Raw genomic sequence first — 14,251 nt, 5'->3', positions numbered from 1 at the left:
TGTCCATGTCATGATGCTACCAAGTTTTTGAAATTTAGTTATTCACTTATTCGACTCAAATAAAATCCAAATTCAAAAATTTAAAATAAAACAAAAAATTGAAATTAAAAGGAGAACCCCCCCACACACCACATCACATCCCGTTAACATCGCTAAACAATGACCTACAACAAAAATACTTAGAAGGTGACAAAAGATACTACGATAAGAAAGAGAAGAAGCAAAGGAAGATCAAAGATATCCCTTTCTTTTCTTTGCAAAGATTACACCTTTAAGCAAACAAACAAACCCTTCCTTCTCTCTCCCTCTCTTAAACCCAAATTTCCGCCATTAAAAACCCTCTTTTCTTGCTCCTCTCCACTTCTTATTTTCTCTTCAGAATCTGCTTCAGAACACAAAAGGGTTTCAGGATTAATGTATCACAAACAATCCCACAGCAACAGTTCTCTTTTTAGAGAATCCATTAAAACCCTTGAAGCTCATATCCACCATGCCAATGCCCTGTAAATATTCTCTCTACATTTCCACTTTTTCTTTTTTATTGTTTGCTGGTAGTATTTATTTATTATTATTATTATTATTTTTTTGTTAATTATCATAATCAAGTTCGGGGTTTTGGGTCATAATCTGTGACACTTTTGTCCTTTTTCCCGAATTATCATCTTTGACTGTTTGTTTTCTTGTTCACGAGTTCGTCTACTGTACCATTATTTTTTAATTTACAAATCATGTTCATGTTACAGTGTTTGACTTTCTAAGAGTCGAATAATTAGTTTCTAATTTCGAACTTTTACATCAATTTGATGTTTTTATTTGATTTTAATTCACAGAGCATCTGCTCTACCTCCAGATGATGAAGGGGATTCCGTTCGAATGAAATTATCATACGGCACTTTTGCTCCATTTTTGCTCTATTTGATTGACTGGATGGACTACAGCTGTACAGATTCGCTTCCAAACTATCTTGGCCTTCTTCATATACTCGTTTACAAGGTAAAAAAAGATCCATATTCTCTATTCGAATCACCTAGATTACAAATTCCCGAGTTACCAAAATAAAAAAAAAGCTCCGATCTTTGAATGTACAGGTTTACGTTGATGGCATTCAAACAATGTCGTCCCAGGAAAGAAAAGCTACACTTAGAGAATTCTATGGTATATCTTTCGTTTAACTTTAAAATGAATTCGACATTTTTGTTCTTAAATCTTGATGATTCTTGCAGCTGTTATATACCCTTCGCTCAAACAACTGGAGGATTATTTGATTGAGCTGAGGGATGATGATGATGATGATGATGACAAGAAAAGCCATTGTAAAGACGTTGAAAGCGATGATGAATGTGGGATATGTATGGAAACATGTGATAAAATGGCGATGCCTAATTGTGGCCACTCAATGTGCATTGGGTGCTTTCGTGATTGGTAAGACATTTGTGCTCAAAACACACACACACACATGGGTTGGGTAACGGGTTTGTGTTGAAACTTCTAATTATGATACGGGTCGGGTCTCTTGGCCCATGAGCCATTTGACTTGTTATTTTGAATTTTATAAAGGGAAAATAGTAGGGATTAAAGACAATGTACATTATCTTTTTCTTTTTAGCCATAATAGCAACAAATTGATTCATTTTTAGGTAAATGAGTTGAAATTGGTGGCTCTAACAATTTGTTAATGAAAACAATGGTAACAGGAACATGAGGTCTAAGTCATGCCCATTCTGTAGAGGAAGCTTAAAGAAGGTGCATTCGGGAGACTTATGGGTTTTGACCAATGAAAGCGATTCAGTTGACCTAATCACTCTAGCTAAAGAGAATCTCAGATGCTTCTATCTTTACATTGAGAGCTTACCATTTGTTGTTCCAGATACCCATTTCTTGCTATATGAATATCTGATATGAATGAACCGGTCTTTAAAAGGATGATTCCAAAAAGGTAGGGTTTTCACTTTCCAAAATGTAGTGCATTTGCTATTTGCAGATTATTGTATAGTTTATCTGTATTTAGCGAATCTATATGTAATTAAAGCAACATTTGACTCGGCCTTTTTTTGGGACCCGAGCATTGTAATGGAAATGGTGAAAGATTGTAGTTTTTCTTTTCTTTATGGTGTTCACAAATCAATGGAAATGGAAAAAAAATGACCTTACTTCATGTTTTGATCATCAATTGGTCTGATTTCTTATTTTTAGAAACAAAAATATTGTCCATTGGGTTGTAACGTTAAGTTTGGTATCTTCTATTCATGTTTTACTTTAATTGGTTTTAAGAGTTCAACATTTATTCAGACAACCATACATTGTAGTTTCATTTTCACTTAATCTGGACATATGCCAAAAAAAAAAATTGACACACACCAAGGACTATGTGTTCATATATCAACAAAAGGATAGGATGCACATGTCTTCCTAATAAATAAAGAACTTTTTGCCACATGTCCTATTCTCTTTCATTTGGACACGTGTTATTTTCTAGAATTTTTAATTTTCTATTTTTCACTTGTTATTTTATTGTATTTTTTATTTTATTAAATTAAAATTTCACATTTAATATGTAAGGTAATATATATGTAAGGTATTTATTAGAAAGAATTTATATATATAATGTATTCAATATATTAAAACCTTATTAATTTTAATAATTCAAATTTTTTCTCATTTTTCTTATAAATTCAAAAATTTCAAATTGTTAAAATTTCATATTTAATTTTTTTAAAAATAAACTCATGTAATACATGAGTCTCACATCTAGTATTAGAATCTATAAGTGTATCCCTCCAACTAATTTTCGTAATTAATAGAGGCGAATACAAATTTTAGTATAGATTCATAAATAAATAATTTTCGTGAAAATAATAATTAAGATACAAATGTTTTGCCGAGATGCGTTATTGCTCATGGGCTGATTATGGCCCATACTTCGTCAACATATGGCCTTAGCCCTTAAGTAATTAAATTGCTATAAGTCTACAACGTGCTTTTCTTAAAAAAAAAAAAAAAAAATCTCCTTTATTCATCTTCCACGCATATATATTTTTTTCGTACCTATTAGGCTAAAAATTTGATTTTATATAATACGTAAATCATCGTGACTGTTGAAACGCAATCAAAAAATGGCGGAGATATGTGACAGAAGATTTTTAATGGTTATTTTGCAGAAATAATACAAATTTTATTAGTGTTTTCACTTTTCAAACTATTTCATAAGTTAGTGTTCCTTTATGTTAACAAGTATAATGATAAAACCATAATTTCTGGTTAAAAGCATCACTCCGATATTACAAAAAGGAATAAATACTATAGTTTTGATGGTTTAAACTTTAAAGCATCTCTCAAATATTTAACACTACAACGTATTTTTGCCTCACTTTAATGGTTTTGTTTTGTTTTTTTTCCCTAACATAATGTTTAGCATATTCTTTTGTTAACAACTACACATTATATTCCAATTAACTTATCCAACATGAAACATAAATAAACAATTTTCGGTCCGTAATCCAATTTACATAACAAAACCGACTAGGACCAATTATCTTTTTTTTTTTTTTTCTGTGATTCTTATCATCAACTACCACCGAGTTTCAACAAAAGATCGACATGAACCATAAAACTACATATTTTTAGTTCTGCGATACATTGAAATCCATAAAAATATAAAATAAATTATTGTATTGATAGGTAGAGAACAAACACAAAGGCAAGCATGTAGGATATGAAATTCTGACTTTATATTAAATTAATTAAAAAGGTATCCCACTTCATTGAAGTTGCATTGTGTTCATCCTTTCAATTTGTTAACAACTCATCAATTATTCACCCCACCTCCATTTTTGTTTTTATTATATTTTATATGTTAAGTAAATAATCTGTTTTCAAGAAATAAAAAGGACTTTTTGTTAGTGGGCATTTCCTTCCTTTTAAAGCCAATTTAGTGTCTTTTCAAAGTCTCATTCTATACCCCACTCTATAAAGTTAATCCCCTGTAAACCCCTCTCCTATTTGCTCTTTTATATATATATATATATATATATATATATATATATATATATATATATATATATATATATATATATATATATATATATATATATATATATATATATATATATATACTTTCTCCATCCCATATTAATAATTTATGAATAATAGTCTATTTTTAAAAATAAATATCTATTTTACCAAAATACCAATTGTTATTAGCTAACCTACTATTAAATTAAATGCAACAAAATACTACGATTGTCATTTCATTAAGAAAATAAGTGATAATTAATGTTTCCTTAATATGTTTGTTTTTTGTCTGTGAATAATAATTTTGGGACGAAAGGAGTGTGTGTGTGTATGTATATATATATATATATATATATATATATATATATATATATATATATATACACTCCCTCCATCCCATATTAATAATCTATAAATAATAGTCTATTTTTAAAAATAAATATATATTTTACCAAAATACTAATCATTATTAGCTAACCTACTATCAAATTAAATGCAACAAAATGATGAAATTAAATGCAACAAAATACTACGATTTTCATTTGATTTAAGAAAGTAAGTGATAATTAATGTTTCGTTAATATGTGTGTTTTTTATGTGTGAACAATAATTTTGGGACGAAAGAATGTGTTCTACAAGTATTGTATGCATATATGAACCAATGAAAATTTAGTAATAATTTAATCATTAAATTTAAGAATAAGGGTAGCTTAGTCATTTTACATTTATAAACCAAAAATAAATCTTGTATATTTGGAAAATCATTAAATAAATATCACAGACATCCTTTTTAAATCATTGTTTCGTCTCACTAACCTTAATCCCCTGCTCTTATCTTTTTTTGATCGGTAAAGGAGCGACTCCGGCGGGAAGTGAGGACGAAGAGGAGAGTTATTATGGAATCGAAGATGATGAAGGAGTGGATGGTATAGCTGAGTGGCAACATCAAAATCACCATACTACTACTTCTACTCCGGCAGGACTATCAAATTCTGATGGCGGATTACGAAGTTCTAGCCAGGCTGCGTTGCCGCTTCCGGTCGTGTTCATCGATCTAGAGCTGCTCGATTGCCCGATTTGCCTGGAACCATTGTGCACTCCAATCTACCAGGTAATTAATACTTTCCTTATTCGAATTTGAATATATGAACACTTCTATGCTCTTGTACTAATCATAATATGTTTTTTTAGTTGTAGTGTGAGAATGGGCACATAGCATACTCCCCATGTTGCAGGAAATCGAACCTTAAGTTTCCTTTTTTGCGATGGAGACATCCAATGACACTAACAACTATAAAAGTTTATCATCTCATCTCTCAATTACAATAGTTAGAAGTTTGATTAAGGCTCCAAATATGATAATCGTTAGGTAACTCTTATCATCTATTTTCTTGAATTGTTATTCATGGCTTTGAGAGTCATTATGGTTTGAAATGGATGGAAGATGCTAATAAATTGAGAGGATAAAAATATGTTCATTTTTTTTATTCATGTCTTCCGATCATGGTTTTGGTTAATTATTTATATGTTGATAATAAATTCTGTTAGAATTTTACTATTTTATTCTGATAAAATTTTAGTATTTATATATTGATAATGCATTCTAATAGAATTTTATTGTTGCATTCTAATACAATTTTACTATTTATATGTTGGAAGAATTTTTAGTTGAAAGGTGTGCATTACCAAGAGATTTGATCTCAATTTAGTTTTATTTTTAATTTTAAATTTGCAAAGACCATTGTTCAAACTAATGATTTTTCTTTATGGATTTAGGTTTTTAAGAAGCTGTCATTGATGTGGAAAAATAAGAAAATATGGAGAGAACAAGAGTGTATTCTAGCAGAATGTATTCTGCTAGTATGTATAACGTATTCTTAACAATAATATTCTTTTAGAATTGATTAGTGTTTTTGAAGGATTTTTTTTTTCTCCCTTTTAATCATTTTTAGTTTTAACCTTCAAGAACAAATGTAATTTATTACCATTATTAGTTATTTTTTTGTTTTCAAAATGAATGTAATTGTTGTTTAGTCTATTCTGTAAGAATTAATGTAATTAGTAATTTTTAAAGAATAAAATATGTTTCATATAAAATTCATTTTTTTGAAAATGTTATTCTTGATAATGTGTTGTAAAAATCTTTAAGCATGGTTTAATAATATGTTGAATGAAATTTTGTAAAACTAAAATTAGTAATATCTTTACTAATTTATGGTTGACATTTGGTTATTCTGACAGAATAAATTCGGATATTATTCAAAATTAAATTGAAATTAAAATTAAAATTAAAATTAAAATTAATTTAAAAAATTCAGATTTTTAGAATTAAGATAATTAATGATCCCTTAAAACCTGAAATTTTCCTTTTTTAAATATAGTTAATTGTCCAAAATATGCTTATGCTGAAGTTTATGTGATTATATGGTACATGTTACCATATTTTAATATCATAGACTCTCAGATCATGACCTTCGATTGTATTCCATCCGATGGTTCATATCTGTGCATTTTGGCACACAATAGTTAGTAAAAACACAATAACCTAAGTCTATATATATATATATATATATATATATATATATATATATATATATATATATAGAGAGAGAGAGAGAGAGAGAGAGAGAAAGACAGAGAGAGAGAGAGAGAGATACACACATACACAATGTAACGTCCAAAAAATATGATCCAAAATTTTCATTATTTATTTAAGTAAAACAGTATTCCAACATCATCCATACATCCCAAATAAAATAGGTGTATCAAATATCATAAAATCAAAATTAAATATCAAGTGCGGAATCCATGTGGTGTGTGCGATGCAGTCAACCAGAGCTCTTTCCCTTAAAACCGGAAGTACCTGGAACATAAATTAAAAACCGTAAGCACAAAGCATAGTGAGTTCCCCAAGATACCGCATACCAACATACATAGCATATAACAGGCCCCGCCTAATGATTATAACGAGCCCCGCCTTAACCCGCATAACAGGCCCCGCCCATATACAAATCATATAGCAACTAATAACATACAGGATAATCATCGGTCCCCGACCAAAAAACATACAAGCATATACACATACTAGTGTTACATAGACAATGAGTATTCTAACAGATCATATCATGGGTCGGCATTGGTGCCTTCGACCCGCTATACATGGTGAGGAAAGTCACCTCAAACTGTTGAATCATACTGAAAATCCATAGTTGCTGGTCCAACAGATCTCCGAGCTATCATCACCAAATCACATCCAATTAATAATTGGATTCCAAACCATAGTCTTCAGTCCATAATTACGATAAAATGACCATTTTACCCTTAGCTAAGTTTGTTCCAAAAAAACCCACTAAACCCACTAAGGCCCAACAAGCACCAACTAATGGGCCCTAAGGCCCAGAAGCTCTAAAGGTAACCCTAAAGTGGTCAAATGACCAAAATTCCCATCATGAGTCAAAACGGCCGACCAAGATCCAAGGTAAAAAAGTCAACAGCCAAAAAAGGTCAAAAGTCCGCATTGGTCAACAAGCTGAGTACGCCCTGCGTACTCAACAATACGCTCGTCATACAACTAGACGAAGATCAGGGGCTATATCGAGTATGCCATACGCACTTTGGCTAAACTAACCTCTTAAATCGTGACTTAATCCTTTAAGTTTCCACGTCCAAAATCAGATCTAGGTCTTAAATAGAGTTTCTAACCATAAAGTCTCCAACTTTATGGGTTTGCATGGCCATAAAGAGCTTTTCACCAAAAACTCTAACTTCTTATCTTTAAAGATGCTATAACTCATGCATGAAAGAGAACTAGCGTCCAAAGCTCCATTTTTATGAATCTAAAGCCATTAAGGCATCAGAATTGACAACCCAAATGGTATGAAGTAATCCATACACTCCAAGACCCAAATTATGGACTAAGAAGGCATAAATAATAACATAGAGAGATCAAAGCATTCAAAGATCAAGATAGAGACTTTATACCTTTTTGCAACTAAGAAAGGTGCCATACTTCTGGATCTACAAGCTCAAACTCCAACAACTCCTCTTCACCAACTTCTTCTTCTTTCAAAGGCACCAAACTACCAAAAATACACTCCACGAGGTCAACAATACACCAAGAATGCGATAGGGTTTGATATTAGGGTTTCTGGACAATAGGGGCTGATAGGGAGGCTAACACTTGGGACTTAATCACATTATACAAGGCTTGAACCCTAGAATTTAGGGTTTTGGGTCTGAACACGTACACTGTGCGTACTTCCTTGTATGCAGCGCATATGTGCATGCCTCCGCGTTCCATTTGATCCACCTACGCCCCGTGTACACTAGTCTTACGCCCAACGTACGCCCTCGACTAAGCCCACATAAAAGATCCAATCCACCAGGCCTAAGACAACATATATGATTTAGACAAATAAATAAATAATACCTTATGAATTTCCAAACGTTACACACACAAAATTTCATGAATAGTCCTTTTGCTTTTTAATTTTTCCCTAAAAATAGTCTTTATAAAACCTTTTTCTGCATAGATGGTTTCTTTGGAGCAAACTTTGCACGCAAATGGTCTTTATGACTAACTTTGTTAACAAATTTTGTTAACATTTTGTGAAATAACAAAAATATCCTTTGTTTTTTTTCCACATAAATAGTCTGTATGACTCTCTATCTCTCTCTCTCTCTCTCACACACACACACACACACAGAGTAAGGAAACAATCCAACCCTTCTTTATCAATTGGACATATGAAACTTCATCTTCAGAAAGAACTCTACCCATACATTACTCAGTTTGTTCTTTTTGAAATAAATTACACATTTACAAGTATCCCCAAATTACACTATTTCGCTATCAATCGAGAAAAATATGATTTCGTTGAACCTAGATTAACCTACAACACAATTGACAGATGATTTAAAAAAGGGGCGAATGCGTTTGCGTATATAATATTGGTGCTCGATTATCTTTTCAGAATCTCCGGAAGTAAAGATGATGATTTTTTTTTGATAATTTTTTATGTCAAAGAGATTTCAAGCGTTTTTACCATTGATCTTTTGAGATGGAGCAAAGGACCTTCTTTGATGATTCATCTGAACTTAAACAACTACTTTTATTCTTTCAAGATTCTAGGTAATTGATGTGAAATTGATCTTTGGTGTATTTACCTAAGGTGGTGGTGGATGGTGGTAAAAGTGTTGGATTGAGTGTCTAAACCCATAACTATAATTTGTATATACTTGAATTGACAGTAACACAATCCTTTAGGGTTGCCCTCAAACCTAACAATTGAATAGGATAGCTTTTAGATAGAGAAAATGATCTCTTAATTTGTTATATGATTAATAAATTAGTTAGAAATCAAAATAAATAATTTTTAATGTATTATGAAAATAATCTATTGATTGGAAATAGTATTATTTAATTAATAATTAATCAGAAATTAATTGGGTTAATTAAAAGTAGAAGGACTAAAGGTGAAAATGTTCAATAGTTGAGCAGTGAGCAATTTTAGAACCTCCCATAAGGAGGGGATGAAATCTAGAAGCCTTCCATGGTTTCCTTGGGCTTTACGGGTGCCTAGGATGCCTTAGGGAGGAAGAAAAAGGATTAGGGTTAACTTGGAGATACTGCCTTATCCAACACCTTCCTAGACTCTTATATAAACCCCTAAGGGTTTAATATTTCATTCATGCTCTTCCTAGAGACATAAGGCCTAAACTTCCACTCTTCTCTTCTCTCTTTTTAAGCTCCTTGGTTTCTAGGGTTTGGGTGTGAACCATTAGAGGCGCGACACTTGTGGTACTTTCTTCCAAGATTCTTTCAAGGAGGAATTCAAGATTGTTTTCTATAACAATGTTTAAGTTTAGTTTTCTTATCTTATGAATAGTTTCTTCATACAAAAGTTTTATAGGATAACCATTCATAGTATGTTGCTATATGTGAAAGACATAGATTCTATTAGGTTGCATGTTCCCTAATCATTTGAATTGTTTAAAATGTTTTATGCTTAGTGAATTGTAGTTGTAACCCTAATAACCCATCAATGGAATCTAAGCCTAGGGCTTTCTTTCATGTATTTGCGCATTGGTGAATCGATTAACTGAAACTTGTTTTTCGATTTGTCACAGCTCACGGCGTGAGCTCAGTCCAGATATGAAAATATGGATGTGTTCTGCCTAATCTGCTTTTGTTTGATAATTACTTGCTATACTTATCCTCCAAATCCGATTTTGGTGTATCTATGATGATAAAATAAAATCCTAGAAGTTAGGAGATAATTATTTGACTTGATTATTTGTTCTGTTGATTAATATGATTGATTTTTTAAGTGTATAAATAATAAAATCTAGAGATTAATTAAACTTAATAACTAATGTCAAATAATATTTGGTATTTTAAAAAGTTTAAAATACATCCTTATGGATCTTATTATTAATTTAATTAAGTGATTAATTAAAAAATAATTAATAAATCCATAAAATGTTTAAATTTAATTAAATTAAAAGTTTAATTTATTAAAAGATTAATCCCTTGCAGTTTTAAAATATTTAAAATACACCTTATACTATGTATATATAATTAAAAGTTTAATACTCCCTCCGTCCCAAAATTATTGTCCAGAGACAAGATTCATACAAATTAAGAAAAACAATAATTACCATTTACTTTATCTATAAAATGACTACTTTACCTCTTCTTGCATTTAATGCACTCATTAAATGTTTAAATTTGTCAGTAATAATGAGGGGTATTTTGGTAAATATGATGTTTATTAATAGAAGTGGGCTATTATTTTGGGACAAACCGAAAAGGAAAGATGGACAATAATTTTAGGACGAAGGGAGTATATATTATATACGTAAGAATAGCCACTCGAACCGCTAGTATGCCTCATTCACGAAGCCATACTATAAGGGGAGTTTAAGGAAGCAGCCTATAAAATAACCGCCATTGGGTATCCATTCTTACCCATCGCTCTCTTGCATGGTGGATGGTCGTTAGCCGAACGGGTTTGATAAGACATAACCTCATTAAAAGTATAATGATATTAAAAGTAACTAAGCCCTTCTATTTAAAAAAACCACATTCTTAGTTACTTTAGGAAAATGTGAATTTGTATGCTAATCCATGAAATTGCACATTACAATTTATTAGTCGTTAGTTCAGCATGTGTGGTTAATCGACACACTAATGGGGGACTAATAAAGAGCGGTAATGGGTTTCTCGAGAATTATCGTTGATTAATGGAGCGCATGTTGCTAACCGACACATTAAAACGAGATGATAAATGACATCGAGAGTACCAAGCTAACTTTCATGGTTATTCACATCTCGTTTGTGATCCTTGGCATCCCAGTCACAAAAGTGAGAGCATAATATGAGATTAAACATGCCCTTGATTAGATTCAATGAATCTCGCAAAATTCGAATAAAAAATATGAGCAACCTCGACGTGACCCTAATTGACCTGAAACATATGTTGATTTTTGTTGAAGAAAAAATGCTTAAGAGCACAAGCGAAGTAAAAGTGTTTGAAGGATCTAATTCCAAAGTTTCCATGGATATGGACAATGGTGACAATGGTAGTCCATAAAAGATTTCTCTTCCCAATGGAAATGGACTGGCCAAGGTCATTAATTTTGATCATATGGTAAAGAGAAAGGCTAGTTCTAAGATAGTTTCATGTGCTAACCCTAAAAGGTCCATATGTTTCTATTGCCAATTAAAGGGACATTGGTTGCAAAGCTGCCCAGACTACCTGAAAGATCTTAGAGATGATAAAGTCAAATCGTATGACTCTACTTTAGGTACATTCGTACATCTATTATCTAACTCTATTATTTTAACAAGTTCCTATTCATAGATTCCTAATACATGATGTGATGATCACATTTTGATGTTATTGTAGGATCTAACAGAAATAAGGAAGCTTAAGAAGAGTGAGCTGATTCTGATTGTGAGAGATGGATTTCAATCACATGGTTCGATGATCAAAATTTGGAGTTGCTAATTATACTTTCCGTGCACAAGCTCATGGGTTCCCCCACCCTTAGCACAAATGCCGTGGCCCCCCAGATCTCTATCACCAGACATAATAGCATCAAACTGCTCAAATGATGCTAGAAGAGTCGGATCATAAGTCCACTTCCTCTTCTCCAGTTGCCTCTCCCAACTAAGCTCCTGCTCCCAATTCACCTCGACCATCCCATCAACTGCCTAAACGACCGAGATTCGATTCTCGAACCTGGCGACTAGTCTGTCATTGACACGACCGATAATGTCAGGTAACTCCTCACGTAAGGCACACGAAATCTCAGTGACAATCCAATCATGGAATCGATCCCCATGAAGGCATGATTCATAATCCACATTTTATCCCTCATGAAAAGAGCTACCCTCATGGAAAGAGCTAGCAATAGGATCCTCTTCCCTGAAAGAATCTAGGACTTGACAAGCCTTGAGCTCCCAATGGGCCCCCAACTCTCTTGCTGCAATCTCATCCCTAGAAGCTCCGAAACGAGCATCCATGAGTTACATGATCCCTTCCTTGATGGTACCAAACATCACAAGAGTCTGCTCTAAAATACCACGGGTGATCTTCAACGAGATAAATTCCTGCATCTGCTCATCCATTGGCTCAACACCGACATTTGAGCTTGAATCAGATCCTCCTCCACGAGTGCTCATCACCATATTGAAAAAAAACCGTACACATGATCAAAATATACCCAAAAATCCTCATCCATAGGCTTCCTAGATTCTCTATGACTCTCCTCGATTCGAGTATGGTGTAACATCCTGATGTGAGGTACTTCTAAATTAAACCCTTTAATTCATTTATATTGCATTTGGTTCCAAAGTTCAAGAAACGTATGCAAAAAAGTGCTTTAATGGCATTAATTAAAGGCCTTCATAGACGACATGCGTACGTGGTGTACGTTGGGCGTACTTTCTAAATGAGGAAACCCTACTTTTTAGGGTTTGGCTGGTATTTAAGCATCCTTATGGCCTAATTCCCTTCACCTTATCAACCTGCACCCTCTCATTCGTGTTTGTAATCCTAGTTCACCTTGAGAAGCCATTTCTAGCATAAAAGTGTGTGTTTGTGTGCTTAGAAGAAGAAGGAAGGAAGCCAAGCTCATTATGGAAGAGTGAAGCACTTTGTATCTGGGACTTATTCTTCATTTGCAACACTACTAGAAAAATAGCCTTTTACGACGCACAATGCGTGTCGTAAAACGATCAGACGATGCGCAAATGCGCGTCAAGAAAGGCCCTGTCATAATGGAAGACGACACGCATTTGCGCGTCGTCTGTTTACGACGTGCAATGCGTATCAAGAAAGGCCCTGTCATAAATAAAGACGACACACATTTGCGTGCCGTAACCTTACGACGCGCGTGTTTATGACACGTAATGCGTATCAAGAAAGGCCCTGTCATAAAGGCAGAGGACACGCCATTGTGTGTCGTAACGTTACGACACGCCTTTATGACTCGCAATGCGTATCATTAAATCTACTATCATTTGCATGTCATAAATTCCAGCTGCCAGTTATATACCCCTTTACGACGTGCATTTACGACACACATTTATTGATGGGTTTTGGTCACAAGACATCCTATGTGCTCATACAAACCCTAATGCTTGGATCTAGGTTTCTCTATTGTACATGCTTTGAATCCAAGACTATAAACCCTAATTCTAGCATATGGAAATCGATATTAACATATAATTAGGTTTATGATATTATGTTGATTGTTATGTAGCAATAACAATCCCAATTCCTCCTTGAATTGACTTTGGAAGGCTTAGAGTCACAAGTGTCACTCCTCTAATGGCTTACAAACACCAAGAGCAAATGGAGAAGGTATAAGGAGAGAGGGGAGGTATTGAATTCGTTCCTAAGAAGCCTTAGGGAAGGTCTGGCCGAATTCATGAGTCAAGGGGTGTTTATATAGGTGTAGAGATAGGGTTTCAGTCATTATCCTTATCTAGTTGCTTGTCCACCAAGCAACCCATAAGATAATCCTTGAATCCTTATCATAGTCGAATTCTAAGGCCTTATCATCTTAAATTCGTCCAACCTATTAATAAGATAATCCTTACCTTATTTTGTAACTATCACATAATTACAATTCAGCCCCTCTAGTTTAATTAATTACACTTGATTACAAAATTAATTCTTAATTAATTATTGACCAATATTAATTAAACAAATATGATTTCTCCTTTAAT

The 14,251-nt window shown here is 32.9% G+C and overlaps 1 protein-coding gene across 1 annotated transcript; it reads left to right on the top strand.

Moving 5' to 3' along the window:
* Positions 1-204: 204 nt before the first annotated feature.
* LOC145100942 (E3 ubiquitin-protein ligase AIRP2-like) lies at positions 205-2,104 on the top strand. The gene is made up of 5 exons (XM_079038086.1): positions 205-503; positions 831-993; positions 1,089-1,155; positions 1,224-1,422; positions 1,695-2,104. The coding sequence occupies exons 1-5, from the start codon at positions 415-417 to the stop codon at positions 1,900-1,902; spliced, it is 726 nt and encodes a 241-aa protein (XP_078894212.1). The 5' UTR covers positions 205-414; the 3' UTR covers positions 1,903-2,104.
* Positions 2,105-14,251: the final 12,147 nt, after the last annotated feature.

This window comes from Lactuca serriola, chromosome 4 (assembly GCF_051521515.1).
Source record: "Lactuca serriola cultivar US96UC23 chromosome 4, Lser_US96UC23_V15, whole genome shotgun sequence".
Classification (NCBI taxonomy): domain Eukaryota; kingdom Viridiplantae; phylum Streptophyta; class Magnoliopsida; order Asterales; family Asteraceae; genus Lactuca; species Lactuca serriola.
Note: the sequence above shows the minus strand (reverse complement) of the source record. Positions and strands in the feature narration are given on the sequence as shown.

Coding starts and splice junctions, on each gene's coding strand:
- LOC145100942 (XM_079038086.1), top strand. CDS start 415: ATGTATCACAAACAATCCCACAGCAACAGTTCTCTTTTTAGAGAATCC. Junction 504..830: donor ATCCACCATGCCAATGCCCT/GTAAATATTCTC, acceptor TTTAATTCACAG/AGCATCTGCTCTACCTCCAG. Junction 1,156..1,223: donor TACACTTAGAGAATTCTATG/GTATATCTTTCG, acceptor TGATTCTTGCAG/CTGTTATATACCCTTCGCTC.